Source organism: Toxoplasma gondii, chromosome IX (genome assembly GCF_000006565.2).
Source record: "Toxoplasma gondii ME49 chromosome IX, whole genome shotgun sequence".
Lineage (NCBI taxonomy): Eukaryota > Apicomplexa > Conoidasida > Eucoccidiorida > Sarcocystidae > Toxoplasma > Toxoplasma gondii.
Window position 1 is genome coordinate 3846819 of NC_031477.1, and position 21793 is coordinate 3868611.

The following is a 21793-nucleotide window of genomic DNA, read 5'->3' on the forward strand; positions in this document are numbered from 1 at the left end:
AGTCCGGTGCGCGGCTCTTCGCTCTCTTCCTCCTTCCTCCCTCGACTGTCGATCACCTCGTTCTCCAAGCGGTGTGGCGCAGACGCGTCTAATTCATCTCCGAAAGATGAAGAACCTCCAGGCTGCCGCACATCCGCCTGCTCAGGAGGCGAAGGGGCAGTGCGTTCGCCGCCATTCTGTCTCGGCTGCTCTTCGCTTCCTGTTCCGAGAGACTCGTCCTCGCCTCCACCCTCCCCACCTGCCGACGAAGACGCAAAAGGACCCTCTGTCTCCTTCTCTCCAGAGACAGAAGACAGCGAAGACGACGCAGAGAAGGCAGAGGACGAAGAGGCAGCAGAGGAAGAAGAGGTGGAAGAAGAGGTCCTGTGTTCTCCTCGGAGAGGCGGAACATGCACCAAGGAGCGTCGAACAGCATGTGCCGAAGCGGAGGAAGGAAGGAGACGCTCTGGGACTTCCTGCAAGTGTCGCGATGGCGAGAACGGACTGGAGACAAAGAGGAGCGCAGGGAGCACTCTGGCAGGAAGGCGAGACAGCTTGTGCGGAGACAGTGTGGGGGTCGGGAAGACGAGGTCCTCCTCGAGAATCAGGTAGACGCAGAGCAGAGAGAGGCAAAACAACAAATTCAGCAGACACACCGCACTCGCAGCCAAGGGCATCCGCGCAGGCCCCGTTGCCGTCCCTGCGCCCAATCCCGCCGGCGGCGCAGGCGGCATCTTGCCGCTCCACCTGTCTCCTGGGGAGACAGCGAGCGATCGGGAGATTTCAGGTCACGGATCTGGACAAACGCAAACAAGCGGGAGGCCGGCTGGCGAACAAGGAACGCGCGACAGAATGCGAGGCCGAAGGCGATCGCGCGAGGAAGCGAAAACCACGACGAAGGGTAAACGGAGGAGTGAAGAATCGAGCGATGAAAGCGAAGCAGGGGGTGGCCAGAGAAGAGAGGCGAAAGGAACGAAGGACGAGGAAGCGAAGAAGCGAAGAAACAAAGGTAGGGGGAACAAACAGAGAGCGGAAACAAAGGGAAAGGAAGTCAATGAAGAGATGGAGGAGAATGGGAGGGTCGAGCGGGTCGGAGGCCACCAACGGCTGCGCGTTTGACAGCAGAAAAGAGTGGACGACTGAAAAAGCAGGGGAAGGATACAAGATGGAGACACCCGACGGAGACGGCAAGGAAGCAAAACAGGAGGCTACCAGAGACGGCGCGCATAATTCTCCTCTGCAACAAATCCAAGATTTAATGGCACTTTCGGCAAAGAAAAGTTCTTCCCTGCGGGTGTATGTACAGCGGACGCCAGAGAAGAGGCACTTCACCGACCCGAGCGAAGTTGGGAAGACAACGGAGGGGAGAGAAGCGAAGGCGGCGGAAGTCGCCGGGATTTTTCGCCTCTTGAATGTCGACAGGATTGATTTGCCACCATCCCCCGTCGTTCTACCTCTTTTCGTCTCCCAACTGGTGGCACAATCCGTCCTCGTGCGCCGTTTTTCGAGTGCCCTTCTTGTCCGCTGTCCCGAAAAGGGTGTTGTTGACAGAACGATTTTGCCACCGGGTGACCTTAGCGTTCTTACCGACTTTTCGTGTCGCGCAGTGAGTTGTGTGTGTGCTGTTCACCAAGCGTCGTGCGCCGCGAGACTTCTCCGCCACGCATGCAGCGAAATTTCGACCATTAAAAAGAGGTTTGCACCGTGTCCCCCTTGATGAGCGACCCACCACAACTCCTCCGCTTCACTGTGTTGTGTGTATCCAGTCTGCATGTAGACAGGAGGTGGACGTAAACATGTTGCAAGACTTCTGTTCGATTTCTTGCATGTAAACCGAAACTACGACGGCAAGGACTTACCTGTAGTACAGTACATATATATATATATATATATATATATATAGACATAAATATATATATATATATATATAAAGGATGAGCAGACAGTCTAAGAGAATGATAGGTGCGGGAGGAAACAGTCACTTTCCCTGTGTATGCACGAGTACCGACGTGTCCACGTAGGCTGAACCCATTAGTGCGACCGTTGTTCCAGTGTAATTTTGGCTTAGTTTTCACGGTAGTATATACTCCGAGTTGCACTGTTGGCTTAGACTTTGAAGGTGCTTGAAATTGAAATACAACTCATTCAGCAGGCGTAAAAAGCGGTAATCCCTCATCAGCCTAGGTTGCTATGATAAAAGAGCCGCAGAACAAAGACACTTGACCCCACCTGCTCACCAGGGCACTGACACTACCGGTTCGCCATTAGGAGAGAGCTGAAGCTTCTAAACTACTCACATCATAGGCTCCTGCAAGACCTAGAGAGCATTCAACGCTAAACGAGCTCGAGTGGCCGCGTCGCTGGTCGCGGCAAGCCACAATTCGCCAGTTCTGTTTCCTCCGTCGGGTATATTCCACTGAACGTTCGACCCCAGCCGCACTTGCAAGGAGCCGATCGCACTTGTGTGCAGTGCGTCTCCACACCAGAGCGTGGCCTGACGACCAGGCAAATGACACAGAGCTTTCGAGGCACACAGATCCAAAAAATTCTTATTGTTCGCCTTCGGCTGGCGTAGTCGCCGTTCAAGAGAGTCAGCTCGGGCGCATTTTTTTCACCGCCCTGCGTCTCGACGAGAAACTTCCCTCGCTTTTCCACGTTCGGCACTGAAGTTTCGCTGCCCACGTGCGTATCGCGCAGGCCCCTGAGGTAAACAGAAAATTTGGTCGGTGTCGATCAATACACTGCAGCTTCTCTGTGAATCTGCGCATACCATTTGCATGTGTGCCCACGAAACAGGGCAACTGGACTGTCACGGGCCGATGCTATGCGCGAAGGTGACCATGAGAGGTGCTTTCGGTGTAGTGAGATTCTCGCTGCATTGACCCAGACTTTCCACAAGTGTGATTTTCAGTTTAGATTAAACTTGTTGACGGTGCCCCTGCCCTGCACTTCGAGTTTTGCTGCTCATTTCCGTTGACCCCGTCTCCGCTTTCCGATTGTCTGTTCTGCGTCGCTGAAGCGCAGTCTAGATCCTCGCGGGCGTCGCGAACGGGGAGGAGGCGGACTTTATGACAGGAGTGTATCTCGCATGGGTGAAGTCAGCGTCTGAAAGTATGAAGTAAAACTTGTGCTTCTGGTGGATTTCATTCTCGTCACTGATGCACGGAATAATTTAAACGTTCGTCGTGCTGTTGGAGATCCGAAGCAACGACCTGTGGTCGACACAGGAAGGGTCGCTTCCCAGTCGTCGTCTTGTTTATCTCCCACAAGAATTGTTTTTAAGCGTCCACGCGCGTTCTCTAACTGCTTCCGTCGAAAGGTGGCTCTCCTGGTCTTCGTCGGTTATCCTGGTTTTATCCCAAAAGAAGAATGCGCGCGAGGCCGGAGCACAATGAAGCGTTTCTGGTTGTGCGCGCTGCTTTCGCTGCTCGAGTTTTCATGGGGCTGCAACTCTCTCGGTCCCAGCCTGCCGTCTTTCCAGGTCGCAGAAGGGGCATTTTTCGGTCGCCTTCGGAACTGGTTCGGAAAGAACGCGGAGCAGAAGCCAGAGGTGCCGGTCGCTCCCGTAGCGGACGATGACGCTGGAAGTGAGGAGGAGAGCTCCTCCCACTACGGCGTCAAGACTCTCACGGCATCGACTACTACTACTACGACGACAACGACGACGACAACCGTGACTTCCACGAAGCCTGAGGGCGTCTGGGAGGAAGAGTATGACTCCATGGAGGTCCCGTACACCCCACTCCCGCCTCTCCGGGGGATTGGGCTGCTGGGGGGTGCGATCTTCGTCAGTCTCGCTTTCAATTTGGGCAAACTACCTCTACTTATGGGGGGAATAGGTGTAGTTCAGTATATCAACTCGGTTGTGCAACGAATGCACGCGCGCCGCGCCGCGGACGCCGCATTGAGACGCTTTGAGGATCGCCGGGAGCTCGTTCGTGCAAGAAGACGACGACGGTGGATCCAGACGTTCTACTCCCACAACGCGTTGCAGCAAGACCGCGCGACAAGGAAGGGAGAGACACAAAACGAGGAAAGCAATGCAACTCTAGCCAACAGCTCAACGGGTAAAGGCGACGGCGGGACTGCAGGAAGCGAGGCGCCGCCTCGCGGGATACATGCAGACGCTGCGTCAGAAAGGACATGGAACACTGGTGGAAAAAAGGGCTCGCTTCATGATAGTGGTCTTCACGCCGAAGGCAGCGACAAACGTACAAACCCTTCTGAGACTCGAGAGGTCCCGAAAACGCGGCTCAGGAAACCAACGGAAAGGAACACCAAAGCACAGGTGAAGAAGAAGACCCCGAGGGAGAACCTCCCGGAATTCGATAGAAACTGAAGAAAACGGTGCGCGGAAGGCGGCGTCCAGAGTAAACTGGAATCAACGGAGACAGCCTAAGACTATGTGCAGCACTCTGTTACATGGAAAAGCGAACCGCTCGCAGATTATGGGGAGTGCGCAACTGCGGGTATCCAGATTAACCCGACGAACTTTCCACCCATTCTGCTGAGGAACGTCTTCCGCATCTGTTTAGGTCAGCAGTGTGCGTTTCACGCAGTTGAGAAGAGACCGGGGGGACGAAAAAGAATCGCCTTTTGCGTGATGTGCCACCTCATAGGCTGACTTCTTTCCAACGACCTCTTGTACATCCACAGCGATTGACAGGGAGGTGGCGTAAGCGGCAGCTGGCCGTGGATCTGAGAAAACGGTAACTGGAGGCAACAAAGTGTTGGAGGAGTCTAGATAGCCCAGGAAGGCGCTGAGAGGATCTGAAGATATCCGTTTCCGTGATTCTAACAAAGCAGGAGAAGGCGCCTCCGTTAATCCTTTATAGGACACTTAGCCGTCTGGGGCCGTTCGGCAGTCTCGTCCCCAGAAAGCAAATTTGAGGCGTGGCGACTTCGATTTGTGTATGGAATCGAAAGCGCCAGCCGGAGAGCTGACACAAAGCCACTGCTACTGCGTACTAGAGCAATAGTGTTTTTGCAAATCGCGGAAATGCATGAACAGAGACCGTGGGTCTGCCCTACAGTGGCAAGTTCCACCTGTACGGGTTTTTCACAGGGACGCCTGGTTTCGCTAAAGAAGACTCTCGAACTTTTGGGGGTCTGTTTCGCGTGTGCCAATGAATGCGTCTTGCTTTTGTCCGTTGACTTAGGTCTCGCACCTGGTGTTGTCCTAACGTCTCCATTTCTACGCCTCGCAGCGCAAGAGTGTCACTAGTGTGGCGGCCGCGGAGTGTGCAGTGAGCAGATTTCGTTAGTGATGTGCCGTCTGTCGCTACGCTTGGCTGCGGAGGAGGTTTTTCATTTACGTACTCGCGATGGTTCTTCTTCAGTGAGGCGTTTCGCGCGCGAGACCGTTTGCATATGTTGTTCCTGCCTTTAACGTCCATGTTTGTTTTGCCGCGGACCGCATGTGCAAGCGACAAAGAGTGGAAGGCTCTGCACGAGCGTTCCGTTACAGGGGTCTGTTTTCCTGTGAGGCGTCAACTTGCCTAGCATGTGCCGTGAAACGAGGAGCGGAAGCCAGACAAGCAGCTCACGTTCACTTCGGGACCGCTCCGAAGTTTGACGAACAGGTAGAGTATCTGTGTAAAAGGAACGGGGAGAACAGGCAGAAAACTGTGCTGTCATGCCTTGCAGACTTCCCATGTAGCAACACTACGTTGATTCATGCCTGTCGCTGTTGAGAACTCACCAACATGCGCAGAGGTCTGCTTGCTCCAAATCAGTGCACTCGCGACCAGAACCCCGGAACAACTGTGATAAAAACAAACAGTTCAGATATCCGAGCGGACATACCGTACAAATCCGTCTGGGGAATCTGCCTAGCTCTCGGTGGCAGTAGGTCACTTCAGAATCCAGGCTCCGTCAGGATTCAAACGGAGCACCCTTCGGGGCTGCTGTGTAGCAATTCAAAACAAAGAAGCGAATTTGCAGAGAAGACTGTGGCTGCTGAAGAGGATCTGTCAACTTCTGTGTGGGGGGTGTGTCGCCGAGGACGACCACAGCAGCCTCAACGGGTTCTTGTGTTTGTCTCTCCCAACCGTAGCCATAGGCGAGAAGCATGCTCGTTGTCATTTCGTACATCGAGAATCACACAGTAAGCGCTCGAACAAGGAAACCTAAGCTACAGGTGTCGCACGACGACTTCCACCCGCCGGACTCCCAAAAAGAAATTCAGTGTGAATAGCACATGCACTCACATTTGCCGGCACTCCTGCATCTCCAGCTCTCTGCCAGAGTCTTCGTTCGACAGTGGCTTTTCCCTGAATGTTGCCAGGAGTACGGCTCTGGGTCGCGGAGCATTCGTTCAGAGACAACATCTGCCTACAGTGTGTTTCAGTTGCAACAGATGACTCAACTCCGATCTCCATACGTTCTCTACGTTCGTCGTCCACGGACAAGGCGAGTAACGTTGTCTCTTTGTTCCAATCTACAGCCGTAGGAGTTTCCGGAAGCCGTCTTCCAGACAGCGAATGTTTCCCCAGGAAAGGGATTGCACACTGCATACAGCGTCGTTGTCGAGACAAACGACAATGCGTCGGAAAACAGCTTGAGGTCTCGATGCCTCGACCCCATCGCCAGCCCTCTAGGTGTCTTTGCGGCGTCGATGGACGGTCACTTTGTCAGTACCCTTGGAAACGATTAGCACAATACACTTCCTGCGAATGTGACCACAGACAGAGCAGTGCGCTCTTTCTTCCTTGGTCTCCACACACTGACGAGGAACGGCACGAACTGAGAAACGCCGAGAGACGATTCTCCTTCCTCTCCTTCCTCTCGTTTCTCGACCTCACTTCTCGGTTGCTCCTCACATCCCTCTGCTCCCGCTCCTGTTCTGCCTTCCTTGTTTGCTCTGTCGGGTGTTGCGTCTCTCGTGGGTGCGCCGTCTGCACTGGAGCGTGGATACCTCCTCACAGTTCACTCCTGTGTTGTCTACCTCAGCAAGGTCGTAGGAAACTGGGTCCTCGCTGCTTCCTCACCCTTTTTTCCTCTTATATCTGAAGTCCCCCCCTCTTGCTTCTTCCACTGGCCCTCGGCCTCCGTCGTCGCTGCGGGTGTGCGCCTTCTCCCCTAGGTCGTTTCTTCCCGCAGAAACAGTAGAGAACGAAGACGCGTCTTCTTCCTCCAGCACTCGACGCCAAACATGGAAAAGAAAAATGGCAACGACGACGGGGACGCAGAGCGCTCAGGTGTCTCGGCACCTTCTCCAGCTCCTGTGGTCCAGAGTCTCCCTCTCTCTCTCTCTCGCGCGCGCGCGGTTCGCCCCAGCGAGCTGAACAGCCATCAGCTGCGCGGTTCCCAGAGAAACGCGTTGAACGTCTAGAGAGGAACCAGTCGATCCGCAACCATCCGCTGGCATCGAAGAAGCTGCATGGTGGCTTTCTCGCCTTGACAAGCTTCGAGCCGGAAGCCGTGGCGATAGCACTGAAAGAAGGAGTCTCCGTAGGCGCCGCACTCTCTGCTCATTCTGAAAACAACGTTGACCGAGTGAGAAAGCTCTGCGCGTCCACTCTTCTGTCGACCCTCCTCTGCAGCACGGACTGCACAGAACGATTTCTTCTCTCGCCTCTCGCTCTCTCGCGTTTCAGTCTTCCCCAACGACTCTAAAATACCTGGAGTTCCAGTCCCCTACCTGTCGCTTGAACGTCCTGCTTTGCTTCCTAGTTTCACTGGCACCTTTTTTTTTCGCCGACGCAAAGGCAACACGGAGCTGGAGTGATACGACCACTCAGAGTCCCCCCCTGCCTTCACCTCTGCCGCGTACGCGCGCTCACCGCAGCTTCACGGACATCCACGCACTCACGCCTCCGGATACACTGCAGAGAACATTTCCACCTTTCTTCTCTTTCTCTTGGTCTGTTTGGTCTTTTTCTCTGCGCCGGCAGCCACACTGGAAGGGAGACAGCACCCTCCCACCGCAGCTCGCACAGGGGCAGGAGGTAGGCGAGAAGAGCGTTCCAGTCTTGAACAACAAACAACCGCCAGTCTGGCGTCGAGACAGCGGCGACGTATTTAGTGAGGACGCTCAAGAACGAAACGGAACTGCGTCACTTACACATCCGCAGCCGCTTGGAGTGCACGCTGTCGAACTCCTTGGCACTCGGCCTCCCAGCGCTGAGGTCCTGCCGCGCGGGCGCATTGCTCCAAGTCGAGGAAACTGGAGCGAGCTTCGAAGACACTCTGAAGGAAGAAACGCATGCACCCGGCGAACTCGTGTGCTCAGACGCGAAACGAGAAGACGTTCAGAAGCGACGCAAGAATCCCTGGGAGACGGACAGGCAGGAGACGCGCAGAGAGGAAAGTGGAACTTCCGAGACTCGAAACAACGCAGGAGGAGAGGAGCCGGAAGGACGACGTGGAGAGGGATGGTGACGCTGTAGGAGTCACAGCAGAGCACTCAAGTCGCACAGCAGCAAAGGCCCTCGTTTTAAAAAAAATACATCCGCCTGTGGAAGCAGGCGAACGAGGTAGGTTTGACAGAGAATACAGTGAAAGAGATCTGCGTCGCTCGAGAGCGGCGAACTCCCCCCCCAGACACACCATAGGTGCCTTGGGGGGAGAAACCTTGCAGAACGCCATGCTGAGGGCTGCGGTTACGGCGAGGCACGAACGAAATGCAAGACTTCTTCGTTTCTGAGAAAACTCCGTGGAAAGAGAACGAAGAAGGTAGGCGGGGAAACACCGAAAAGGCGAAACACCGCGCAAATACACAAGTCCACTGCGTCACACCTGAGACCCATGTACATAATCTATACGTATACATTCACATATATATATATATATACATATATATATATATATATTGACATAGGAACATAAATGTATGCAAATATTTATAAATATTCATTGATTTACAAATGCATGTTGATGCGTCTTTTTTGTGGAGAGGAAGGGGAGACAAGCGAGAAGCGTCTAGCACACTCTGCACAGCTTTTGCAGTGGACCTTTGCTTCCAGACGGAGAAGAAACAGATAACAACAAAACGCGCGCCCCGAGATGTCTGTTTGCCTACATATTCTTACATGACTGTTTACTCATGTAGTACATCCATGTACTCGTACGATTCTACCGCCAGTTACTCTTCTTGTGTACAGCTCCATACAGACACGCAGGTGTGAGCAAATGCGCTTGCATGTCTTCCTCGTTCAAGAGAAGCAGAAGCCTTGCATGCAGTGTTGAAGTGGAGAGAAGGACTTGTTCGCCCCCGAGTGGAGGAACTCACAGCCATAGTGGTTGCTGAGAAGGCGAGAGGAGAGGACGAGGACCAGCGCTTGTTTCGCTGCAGTTGGAGAGAAGAGAAACGGGTCGTCGCCGAGAGACACGCAGCGTCGACTGCGTCACCAGGCTCTTTCTGTCAGGGGGAACAGAAGCCGAGGGGCGGAAAGAGTCTTCCGGATGCGTAGAAGATAGGGTGTATCTTGGGGAGGGAAGGCGCAGACGTCGAGGAAAGGCCTTTTGCAGCTGCGCGACGAGAAGAGGAAGAGCGTGGAGGAGCTTTTGCGAGGTGAATTTCTTTGAACTCGGACGCAGGCGCAGGAAAACTCCTCTTCCGCTGTGTGTGCTGGCTGCGCACCGGAGGAGGGAGTGCCGCGAAGGAAAGCACAGAGGACGTCTGGAATTCGCGTTGCCGCCCTCAATATGCAGCCTCAAGAAAGGAAAACGCGTTCTTTTTCTCTCGCCTTCGCCTCGTTTTTTGTCTCGTCTCTCCCTCTCTCTGCCGAATCGCATTCTTTTGCGCCTGCCAGGACCGCTCTTCCCGCGCCGCACATGCGGTTGGGGTGTCGTTCGGATACAGAGGACGTCTTCGCGAGGGCCAGACACCGCGGTGCGTCGCGGCTGGAGACAAGCAGCCTCGTCTTTTGTCGCGTTTTTCGGCGAGGAGATGTCGAGCTCGAGACACATTCGAAACGGTTTCCTCCCTGTGCGTCTGCGGAGGAAGACGACGGCATTTTTTGCACTTCGTCGACACCGAAAACCGGCGAGGTCGATCGAAAAGACAGGGGGCGAGGACGAGGCCGACAGAAAGCACTGCTTCCAGAGCTCGAAAAAACGCAGGCCTGTGACCTCAGCAGCTGCGCGCCGGGAGGTCTTTTATCTTTTGTCTCCAAGGAATCCCCCTTTTTTCTTTCGAAACAACGAGAGAGAAGTCTCGAAGCCGGCTGGCGGCGCGGGAGCCGAGGTCTTGCACTCTTTCTCAAGTTGGAAAGGACGCCCTCTCTGCTTCTCCCGGTCCTGCCGTCTGCAGAGTAGTCGGAAAAAACGGCGACGCTGGGTCGACACACCGACCGAGATAGCCTCGTCCAGGCCTTGCAATCTGGACTTTAAGTGAATTTGTGCATGCAAGTCTCTTCCGCTGGTCTCGGGGAGACTCTGTGGTGTCTATGTCAGCGAATGTGAGATGTGAATGACACGCCGCGCCGAGAACTTCGCTTCTTCCTCTCCACAGTTGAATGGGCGAGTGTAAAAACCGAGAGACGTTAGATATGTAGCTCTTCTGGGAGGTGTACAGACACCCCAGGGTCGCGGGTACCTCTCAGAGAGATGGCGTCTGGGGATGCCATCTTCAGTTCTTCGCCGCGTATGTCTCTTCTTCCCTGTTCGTCTTCTTCCCTCGCACCACAAAGGACTCTCCTTTTCTCTTCCAGGATGCTGCATGCTGCCGCATCCTCTTCCTTGTCCCTGTGAAGTTTGATCCACGTATAACGGGAGGCATTTGACACCGCCCATGTAGTCTGTCTCTGTCTCACATCCTCGGCCCTCTCACGTGGATGATTTTGTCTTTCTCTCTCCTCTCATCTCAGTCGTTTGTCTCCACCCTTTTTCCACCGTTTTCCGTTGAACTCCCCTTTTCCTTTTTTGTCTTCTGTTCTCCCATGTGGACCTCGACCTCGCACTCTTGTCGTCCGACCTGCTCCCGTTGTTGACCCCCCTTGGTCTTCCTCTTCCTCCGCATCTTTCTCTTGCCTTTTTTCCTCTTCGCTCGTCCGTCCTCTTGGTCGTCTTCTGTTTGCCATCATGGGGATATTTCGGTCGGAGGTGAGTTTCAGAGGAGCGCCAGTAGCGACAGCAAAGTTTGACGGAGGAAAGGAGGAGGATGAACGTCTTTTGTCTTCTTCCTTTGCCGAATTGTCTTGCCAAGTCTCCACCATGTTTTCGTGAGGTCACCACGTCCAATTGCCGCTACCGTCGACTCACTGGCGAAACATCTCCCTTGCGTTTGTCAGAGAGACTTGGACTTTCTCGCGGTGGTGCTTCTTCTATCCCCACAGTTTTCATCTCCTCCAACAAGGAAACCGAGTCTGCTTTTCGCTCTGGCTTGTTCTGTGTTGCCGACTCTTTATGTTCGTGTCGTTTTTCTCACCTTTTCTCATCTCTTCTTAGAGGACCTTTCATTTCGCTCGAATCCTCGCTCTCGGCGTCTCTCTGCGTTGGCCACCCTGTCTAGGTTCTCCCTGCCGAGTGGAGGAAGATGCGGTTCTTCCTTGTTTCTCCTCTCCCCTCTTTCTTTTCCTCCTCTCCTTCCTCCTCTTTGTCCTTCGTTCTTCTCTTTTTTCTCGCTCCGCATCGCTGTACCTCTTTCTACGTTCTGTGTCTTTTTTTGCTTGGATCTTCCTGCTCCTCTTCTCGTTTCTTGCTTTTTTCCAGAATGTGCATGCCTTTCTCCTTTCTGCTGACGTTCGCTCAGACCATGTGTAGGGGGACGCTTGTCCTGCCGAGCGAGGGCGCCCGCGACTTCCTTGACGCGATTGGGTCCAAAGTTCAGGTCCAATTTGTAGATGTAAGTCTCTTTGTCGCTTCCTTCTCTAATCGCTCTCTCTCTCTCTTGCTTCCTGTCACTCTCCTCGTTCTTCCATCTCCTTTCCTCTTCTCCTTTCGTTGTCATCTCGCTTCTTTGTCCACGCTCGCTCTTCCTCTTTTCCTCGCCTCTTTTCACATCTCTCCTGTTTTCTCTCAGCAGCTTGACTTTGGTCTCTTCACTTGGCGTCGCCTTGCTCCTCTTCTGTCGTCGTCGGTCTTCCCTCTGTACCCTTGTTGTCCCCCCCTTACGCGTCCTTCCTCGTCTCGTTTCCTTCTCCCGCTTCTTTTGTTCCTCTGTCTCCTCTTTCTCTTCGCCGTTCTCTTCTGCTCGTTGCTCTCGAATTGACTCTCTCGCCTCTCTCGTTTCCCCGGTTTCCTCGCGCCTCGTCTTTCCGCGCGTTTTTTGACGCTCTTCTTCCTAGAACGCTTTTTCCTCTCTCTCTCGCAGATGAACGCGCAGTCGCTCTGTCGGCAGTACAAGCGCTACGTGCAGAGGCTGGAGGAGATGGAGAGGATTTTGCGTTTTCTGTTTGCGGAGATTGAAAAACATACGTCGACGAAGCTGGAAGATCGTCTGGACCTCGACGCGACCAGCGACGGTTCGCTGTCGGATGGCGAGTTCGAATCGGAGGACTCTCTCGAGTTTCTCCGGCGTTCGCTCTCTCTCTCAGGTGCGAGGGAAGCCCGGAGAGCGCATCCGTTTGAGGCAGAGCTCGAGGAGGGAAGCCGCTGGAGCAGACGAAATTTTGCAGGAAACCGAGTGCCGTCTCAAGAACGAAGAGAAGGTCGAGCAGACTCTCCTTTCTTCGACTCTGCGCGGGCAGGTCCAGGCGCCGGTGTGTCGGGCGCCTCCGCCTTCCAGCTCGACAAAGTTGAGGAGGCTCTGAACAAGCTGTACACACAGTTCGTCCGCTTCTCGCAAAACAACGAAGACCTCCTTCGACAGAGAAATGCGGCGGTGAGACGAAGAACGATCCTCGAAAAAGAAAAACACGAAAGGGACATTGTGGTGAAGAAGACGAAAGGGCACATCACTGAAAAAACAGAGTAGAGGGAGACGAATGAGGAGAAGGAAAAAAGAGATCGGGGAGAGGAAAGTGGAGATTGAAGTGCAGGAAACAGGGGGGATTTCCCTGGGGAGGAACGTGGAGGGTCTCCTCCGAAAGAGAACGGAGACACAGCAAATGAGAAATCCGAACTTCGGCTTGGAGCGTCAAGGGTACGTTCCTCCCCAGGAGCCGTCTGTCTCAAAAACAGACAAGACAGAAAGAAAACTTCTTCCCCCTGCACCACACCTATCCATACGTACAAGTGGAGACATACGGGGTGTGATGTATGTATAAATATATATGTATATTTATATATTTATCTATCTAAATATGTATGAATATGCATATATACATATGTATATACTTATGCAGATGCATGCTTCTATCGTGGGCGGTTTGCCATCATGGTCGTTTCACCGGTGTTCGCTTAGAACGTCGACTTTTCTTCTGCAGATCGAGGAAACGAGTCTACTTCTTCTTGCGCTCCACCAGCTCGCGCTCCCAGTGCACAGCGGTCGCGCAGCGAGACTCTCAGCTGCTGGAGTTCCTGACAGGTATGTGTCGTCTTTCTCTTTCTCTTATTTTCCCCTTCTCTCTGGTTCCACCTTTCTCCCCTCGTTCCGTTTTGCTCTCTGTCTGTCTTCTTTTCTTCTTGTCTCTCTCGCCTTTCAATTGCTCTCTCTGTCTGGGAGCCGCTGTTCTCTCTTTCTCTGTTTCTCCTTTCGCTTCTGTAGGTCTCTGGTGCGTTCTCCCCTCTGTTCCTCGCGCCCTCGAGTTGTCTCTTCTCTGTCTGTTTGCCTGCGCTGGCACCCTCGCAGCCCGCTGTACGGGACGCGCTCTGTTTTCCTCCCCTTTCTTTCTCAGGGGAAGAGGCGAACATGGTTCGGTGTTTGCGCGTGTGTCTCTGTTTCGTTTTCATCTCTTCCAATCTGCTCTCTCTGGCGGTCGTGGACCTGGGCGGCTCGTCGCGGATGAAAATCCCCCGTCTCCTGTGAGCATTCTCCACCTCTGCTAACTTCCTCCCGGCATTCAGGCCTTCCCGTTGTTGCCAGTGCAGCACACACCTCGAGGCTCTCTGCTAAGGATGCTTCATCTTGACCTCTCTCTTTTTCCTTTTCCTCGGTCTTTCCAGAAACGCGCGGTCGGATCTGCGGCCCTCCTCGCCTCTCTTCGAATCGACCGCCAGCCTCTCTCTGCTCGAGGCGGGGACCGCAGGCCTGTCGGCGCGCGCGGAGACTGGAGCCCCACGCGGTCGCGGCTTGGGCTCTACGCTCCGCGACGGCTTCGGCGACGAACTGGGCTCCGAGTTCAGGTCCATGGCTTTCTCCTCTGTCGCAGGAGTCATCAACAGCTGCGACCAGGTGCGTCTCTCCAGTTCCACCATCTAAATTTCTTCAACAGCTTCGGATCTCTCTGTGCCGGGAGTTCGGAGGTCATTTCTCCAGGAACTAGCGCGAACTCCTTCCTGCACCATCAGGCTGTCTGGCAGAACAGGCGCAGAGCACCTGTGCTGACTGCGGCGCTAGTTTCGGTGTTCTTTCGATCGAATCCGAAGAATACAGACACTTCACAGAGACAACAAAATAGAGCGAACAAGGCCTATAATACATATATACAGATATATACATATATATATATATATATACATATTTATATATATATATATATTATATATATATATATATTATATATTATATATATATATATATGTATCTTGTGTATATGGATTTGCGGTGAGAGCCGGCGAAGAGTGTTTGCAGCGGAGCGCGAGAAGGAGATGGGGCGAATTCTGTCTCTGAGGAGCTGTCAGGGGTCTGTCCGTTGCTCTGCTTTTTCATCTTTTTACCGCTGGATTTGTGCGCGCTGAAAATGGCGTATCTGTCCCGCGCTGCGCATGCGCGACTTTCTTTTTTCCGGGCTCTCTTGGAGAAGATGCCCAGTCGCGTTCGCTTTTTTTCGGATCCGAAAGATCTCCGACGTCTCTGGGGAAGACCGTTTCGCATGTAGGGAAGGGCAGTAGCAAGTTGTCCCCGCAGCTGACGTGTGTTTGCCTCGTCGTTGTTTGCATTTCTAAGGAACGGGGTGTCTCTCTTTTCCGGTCGGTCCTCGTTTTCCCGGTCTGTTTAGGAGTTTCTCTCTTTCCTCTTCATTTGGAAAGGAACTGAATTCTTTCTGTTTCCTTCGTTCTCCAGGAAAAATTCGCGCGTGCTCTCTTCAGGTCAATGCGCGGCAACGCATACACCTACTTCCAGCCTGCCGATCTGACAGAGGTTCCTGCTGAATACGCTGTGAGATTCTGTCTGTGTGTACACAAAAAAAACTCGCATTCTTGGAAACGTTTTCTCCGTGAAGTCCTGCTTCGCGTTCCGTCGGTGTCCCCTCGCCACCTCTGCCGATGACACACAAGGAGACGTCCTGTCTCTCTCCATCTTCTTTCTTTCCTCTCTGCACTTCTCCGTCATCTCTGTCCCTCCTCTCTCGTCTTTCCTGGTGTCTTCTGTCTGGTCCGCTTTCCACTCGCGTAATCTTTGTTTTCGCCTCGCCGGCTTGTGCGGTGCTCTCTCCCGCATGCCGTCCACTGCCTTCTCCGCTGAGGTCTCATTTTCGTTCAGGTGACGCTCCAGTCGAAGTCGCTCTTCGTCACATATTATCAGGGGGGCTGTTCGCCTTCGTCTGCGGCGTACGAGAAGGTGATTCGTTTGTGCGCTGCGTTCGGCGCGCGGTGCTACTCATGGCCTGGATCGTTCGAAGAAGCAGAGAAGCGCTTCGCAGACGTTTCGTCTCTCTTGGCCGACAAGGAGAAGACGCTGCGAGCCTACGAGCAGTACTTTCTGTCGGAGATTTCGATTCTCTTGGAGCCTGTGGATGCGGATTGTGAAGGCCGCAGACGGCGCAGGCCGCTGATCGAAGCCTGGAGGCGCTTCTGTGTGAAGGAGAAAGCCGTCTACGCAACGCTCAACTTCTTCGAGGCGAGCGATGTGACGATTCGAGCTGACTGCTGGTTCCCGGCACAAGACGAGGCGAAGCTCCGCGTCGTCCTCGCCGAACAGAGCGCGCGAAGTGTAGGGACTTGACGGCCTCTCGGATTTAGGGCAGACCAGGTCGCGAAGCAAAAGGGAGGAGAAGAAGAAGAGAACGCGTCGAAACGCGGAAGACTGGGAGAGTTGGAGCAATGCCAGAGCGAGGGCGAGCAGGCAACATGCAAAACGTTTTCCTGCAAGCGACCGCCGGCAGACCCAGCTGTTTCTTTCCGATTCTCTTTCTTTCGTGCAATGGTTTTCTCTGTCCTCTGGCGGGCAGGCAGATCCCATTTCGTTTTTCACGAGAATGGTGTGTGAGTCAGAAGACGTTGGAGAAAGCTCTCAGTCTTCGCGCTGTTTGTTGAAAGACCGGGTCAAATCGCGAAGAAAAACTGTGGCAGACACGCAGGACGACGTCGCGCGACGCTCGCTACGCTCTCAGGGCCTCTCCTCGTTTCGTTTCTGCGCGTTTCTCTCTTCAGCATGCGTCGGCGTTTCTGCTTCTGCACCCACCCACAAGTTCTCCGTCGCCGCCGACGTTCTTTCGCTTGCCGCCTTTCTTGGAACCTTTTCAACAGTTGGTCGACACCTACGGCGTCCCGAGATACAAAGAAGCGAACCCAGCCGTGTTTGCATGCGTCTTCTTCCCGTTCTTGTTCGGCGTCATGTACGGAGACGTAGGTCACGGCTTCCTCCTCGTCCTCATCGCCGCGGCGCTCTTCTACGTCAAAGCGAACAACCGCGTTCTGAGGATGAAAGGCGAACTGATCGATATGCTGCTCGAAGGAAGGTACCCCACCTGCCCGCTGCAACCCAAAGTCGTACATGCCTTCTGCCTGTCTTGTACCAAGCAATCGTCCACATACGAATACACACAAATACACATACATATGCGTACAGGAACATACACATACATATACATACACCTATACTTATGCATATATATATATATATATCTGTATTCATATACACAATATATATATATATATATATATATATATATATGTATGTATATATGTATATACATATATATAGGTCAACACAGTATAGATATTTTGCTTGTGTGTTGTTGATGTGCCTGCTGCGCTTCTGTCGCTTTCTCTGTGCGTGAGTACGTGCCTGGCAACTTCGAGGAGTTTTTCTGTTGTCCTGCCTGTGGGTATGTTCGTTTTTCGTTTCTCTCTCTGGAGGCCAGCTGTCCGTACACCAGCGGATCTTCATCTGTACGGCTCTATGTGTGTCAAGATGCGCGTAGCCGTCATTCTCCAGATCTCCTTGTCTCTTACGATGCGCGTCCCTTGCGGCAAACGTCACACAACGTAGTGCATGCGACGTACACAGGACTTTCTTTCTTTCTCTCTCTTTCTCTGTTTTCCCCCGCTCCCCGCCACCCCCCTGCCACCCTCTCCTCCCCGAGAGACGCAGACGTTGAAGATGAAGATATGCGTCGTTTTCTCTTCTCCCTTTTTTCGGTTTCCTCGTCTTTTTTTTCTGGAATGGATATGCCGCCTGCATGCATGCGCGTGCGTTGTTGCAGGCACATGATCCTGTTGTTGGGTTTGTTCGCCACCTATGCGGGAGTGATTTATAACGACGTTCTGTCTCTGGGCATCGACCTCTTCGGAACGCGGTGGCAAGTCTCTTCGCCGACGTTCGAGGAAGGCGAAGTCGCGTTTCCGGCGGCTTCTTCTGCCTCTCGTCCCGCAACGTTCCACGAGAGAGAAGGCGAGAAACTCGAACCTATGGCGGAAGGATTCCCCTACCCTGTGGGCTTCGATCCTGCGTGGAAGGGAGCAGTGAACGAACTGCTTATGTTCAACTCCTTCAAGATGAAGTTCTCTGTCATTGTAAGGAGAGAGCGCGAGCGCAGTCCTTCTGGGATCTGTCTTTTCTTTCTCTTGCGAGGAGGCTCAGGCTCTTGTCTGCTGGCGAAAACGCGAAAACAGAAAAGGCAAAAAGACCAGATGGGTGCTCCACACAACTCGCATGCTGAACAGAGGTCCTAGCGCAAGACAAGACGGGTATCCACTTCTCGGTCGAAAAGCTTCAACAGATTCGTCTATGCAGTTCAATTCCTGCTTACATATAACGCGCTTTCTTCAAATCTCTGCCCAAGCTTATACGTCTTTCTGTGTATTGCGCTAATTTTAAATTTGTTTACATATATATATATATATATATAGATATATGTGTGTGCAGATATGAATTATATAGTCATATACCGCGGTGACGTGGACGGACTCCACCTTGCAAGAGGTGACGTTTTTTGTCATTTCGCAGCACCTGCAAATGCTTTTCGGCCGTCGGTCTCTGCTTTCGTCTTCCGTAGCCTCGAGCATTTTCTCGTCTTTTTTCTCGCGCGTCTCTCAGGTGGCATTCTTCCAGATGCTGTTGGGGATCCTCTTGAAGGCGCTGAACGCGCTCTACTTCCGACAGTTTCTGGACTTCTTTTTCGAGGCGCTTCCCCAGCTCTTCCTCTTCGTCGCACTCATCGGGTACATGGCTTTCCTCATTCTCTTCAAGTGGCTCACACCCGCAGACGCCTACGCCAAACCTTCTCTGATCAACGTCCTCATCGACATGCACATGGGAGGCGCAAATCCCGACCCTTCGCTCCTTATGTTCGACGGACAAGCCGAAATTCAGCAAGTAATCCCCAGTCTGCCCAACCAAAAAAGGCCAACAATTGCATCTACATACATACATACCTATATCCATAAAATATATATACATATATATAATTTTATATATTTTTATATATATAATTATATATATATATATTTATACATAAAAGTATATACATAGACGTATATATGGATATGCATACCAGCACTATTCGGGACAAATGTGGCGAAGAGAATGCAGGACGAAAAACGACGAAAACGCGTGTGTTGCGTCCTTTTCGACTGTCGACACCAGTCCGTGAGAGTCCACAATACACACATAAACATACGTATATATATATATATATATATATATGTATATATATGTATATATATGTATATATATGTATATATACATATATATATATATGTGCATGAGTGGATACAGGTGAGAAAAAGGTGTTGGGTTTGGTTGCGTACGCGCGGCTTTTGCTCGCAAGAACTGTCCACGGATCTTGTTATGCCAGCGAAGTACAAAGGAATGCGCAGCTGGGTGTTTTGGATGTTGCCTTCTCCAGGTTTTGCGCCTCGTGGTTCTGCTGTCTGTGCCAGTCATGTTGCTGGCGAAGCCTCTGTGGCTGCTGTACGCACAGCGTCACTCGGCCTCACGCGCGTCGCTGCATGCAGCAGATTTCGGATACCATGTACAAGGTTCCGCAGCAGCGTCTCGGGCGTCTGCAGGCGCGCCTGCGTCGCCGCTCGAGGAAGAGCGAGAGAGCTTGGTCGTCGCGTCTTCCTCCCGCGCTTTGCCCTCTGAAAGACGCGTTCGAGCTTCAGAGCGAAGTCTGGCGAGTGAGGACTCGGCGCTGCCGTCGCCGCCTTTGGCCTTCTCGGTTTCGCAGGGACCTTGTGACGGCCGCGGCGCGCGGCGGACGAGAAAACGGACAGAAGTCGAAGACGCGGAGGATGGCGCGGACGACGGCGCGGGAGAGATCAGCGAAGTCTTCATCCACCAAATGATCGAGACCATCGAGTTCGTGCTTGGAACAATTTCCAACACGGCCAGCTACCTCCGACTCTGGGCGCTCTCGCTGGCCCACCAGCAACTCGCTCTTGTCTTCTTCGAGAAAACCATCGGCCTCGCGCTGCAGCCTGGCACTGGTGGGGTCGCAATGACCATCAAGGTGAGCAGCCGAAGAGGGCGAAGAAGAAAGACAGGCGAGATGAGGACGAGCGACTGCTGGGGAGGCGGGGGGAGAGGGGACCGGGCGGGAAACGAAGAAGGAGCGCGGAAAAAAGAGCAGGAATGAGCAGAGCGTTCTTCGGGCAGCTGCTGTTTTGAACCGGAAACGTCGGCCTCATAGTGGCGAAAACGCAGAAGAAGGAAAAAATCCATCCACCTTCCTTTGTAAGGGAGCTGTTTTTTTCGAAATTCACGGTAGAGAAGCTTCTGTCTCAGTCTCAATGCAGCATTCGTTATCCTTCCTCGACGCATCTTCTCCTGGCTTGGCCAGCAGGTCTCCTTCTTCTGATCTTGTTCATGTTCTTCTCTTCTTCTTTTTCTTCTGGCCTGCTTCTTCTGGTCCCCTTGGCGTTCTTGTTCCTGTCTTCTGCTTACCGCATGTCGCCTTGATGCCTGACCTGTGTGTCGCGGTGCCTGCCTCGCAGTTCGTTTTCCTTTTCCCCATCTTCGCTCTCATCACCTTTTTCGTGATGGTGGGGATGGACAGCCTCGAGTGTTTCCTCCACGCCCTCCGTCTTCAGTGGTAGGTCCTTGAAAAATCAGAAAAAAGAAAAGGGGAAGAAGACAGGACGAGAAGCGAGAAGCAGCGAGAACGGCGGCGACGAGGAAGAGGTTGAAGACAACAGAGGAGAAGGAGAGACTAAAAGGGAACTGGGGAGAGAGTGGAGACAGCCGAGGGTACGCAAGAGAGAGAGAACGAAGGGGGAAAGGATCAACGCAGACAAGCAGAGACGAGAGAGAACAGCGTAGAGGGGAGGCAACTTGGGGCTTGCGAAAAGAACCGAACGAAGGATAAGAAAAGAGAGGTTACAAGAAGTAGAAAAAATGCTGTTTTCTTTTTACAGGGTCGAGTTTCAGGGAAAATTCTACAAGGCAGATGGTCACACGTTCGCCCCCCTCAATTTCGCGAAGATTCTCCGAGAGTCGAGACCTCAAGGATCTTAACGTTTTCTGTTTACAGTCTCTTTCAGGTCGCTGAACTGGCGTTGTTCCCCTGTTGTCTGCTGCTGTCTCGTTTGTCTCCACTCTGATGCTGCTTTCTTTTCTCCGTTTCCTTGTCCCTTTTCTGCGTTTTTCCTTCGTTTCCTTGCACCGCGTTTCTGCGGTTTTTCGTCTCTTCTTTCTGCTTTTCCTCGTTTTCCTCTCTCTCTCTCCTTCGATATTCCGGGAGTCGTTTCCGCCGTTCTTTTCCTCTCTGCTTCTGCGCCTCTACGCCTTCTGGGAGACGCTCTGACGTCTCCAGCCGATGTGTGAAAAGAAGTGATGGAATCACAGAGACGAAGAAGAGACAGGAGAGAGTGGAAGGAACGAAACCTCTCGAATCCCTTTTCAAATTGTTGCTGTTTTTCTGTGTGCCGCTTCTGAGATTTCATGTGCTCATGGCGTTCTCCCGCACCCGCCCTGCCCTGGTCCCGCGTCTCTCGAGTCGTTTTCTTCGCGTTTCCTTCTCGCGCCTCCTCTCTCTCGTCTCTAGTTTTCACTGCCCAGCGACCTTCCAAAAGTCTACTCGTCGTCTGCTTGCTTTCCTGCCGTCCTAGTCTCGCGATGCGTCGGCGCACAAGACGACGAGTCTCCTGTTGGTGAAGCGAGCGAAAGTCCGCGGCGGTTCCCTCACGGCGAGCCCAGCCAGCTGGCGGCTCCCCTCTTGCGACGACTTCGCCTCCGCCATGCATCGATTTTCCTTTCGTCGAAAGATCTCTCGAGCAGACTCAACTCGGCGACGGGGGAAAGCACGAGCTTTCCGCGGTCTGAAAGACAGGGAGAGACACACAAAAAGTGAAGCAGCCTCTAAGAGTCAGAAAGACAGAATCAGAGTCAGAAAGACAGAATCAGAGTCAGAAAGACAGAGTCAGAGTCAGAAAGACAGAGTCAGAGTCAGAAAGACAGAGTCAGAGTCAGAAAGACAGAGACGGAGAGAGAGAACAACAGAACATGCGGAGACAGGAGATGAAAGTACCACACAGGACTCTCCCGACGTTAAACAAAGCAAACAACTTCGTCGGAAAGGCAAAGCGCAAGCCAGTGACTTGCTCACAAAGGAATCTGTTCCCCCCTGCGTAGAGATAGACGAGATAGACAGGCATTGACCGA

General features: G+C 52.9%; 4 protein-coding genes across 4 annotated transcripts; 2 read left to right on the top strand and 2 right to left on the bottom strand.

The window, feature by feature from the left end:
• Positions 1-4: 4 nt before the first annotated feature.
• Positions 5-2613, bottom strand: TGME49_290682 (hypothetical protein). Its single transcript, XM_018782118.1, has 2 exons — positions 1567-2613; positions 5-575 (listed from the first exon to the last, which is right to left on the bottom strand). Exons 1-2 carry the CDS (start codon positions 1644-1646, stop codon positions 89-91), a joined length of 567 nt encoding a protein of 188 aa, XP_018636442.1. The 5' UTR covers positions 1647-2613; the 3' UTR covers positions 5-88.
• Positions 2318-5765, top strand: TGME49_290700 (hypothetical protein). Its single transcript, XM_002368423.1, has one exon. The coding sequence runs from the start codon at positions 3371-3373 to the stop codon at positions 4316-4318; it is 948 nt and encodes a 315-aa protein (XP_002368464.1). The 5' UTR covers positions 2318-3370; the 3' UTR covers positions 4319-5765.
• A 3870-nt stretch (positions 5766-9635) lies between these two features.
• On the bottom strand, positions 9636-9938 carry TGME49_290710 (hypothetical protein; the record flags this gene model as incomplete). The annotated part of the gene is made up of 1 exon (XM_018782119.1): positions 9636-9938. One exon carries the CDS (start codon positions 9936-9938, stop codon positions 9636-9638), a length of 303 nt encoding a protein of 100 aa, XP_018636444.1.
• Positions 9862-21470, top strand: TGME49_290720 (vacuolar proton translocating ATPase subunit, putative). The gene is made up of 13 exons (XM_018782120.1): positions 9862-11025; positions 11675-11767; positions 12236-12745; positions 13290-13390; positions 13969-14197; positions 15029-15124; positions 15449-15898; positions 16339-16646; positions 17394-17703; positions 18227-18505; positions 19038-19643; positions 20128-20225; positions 20548-21470. Exons 1-13 carry the CDS (start codon positions 11005-11007, stop codon positions 20645-20647), a joined length of 3201 nt encoding a protein of 1066 aa, XP_018636443.1. The 5' UTR covers positions 9862-11004; the 3' UTR covers positions 20648-21470.
• The last annotated feature ends 323 nt before the right edge of the window (positions 21471-21793 follow it).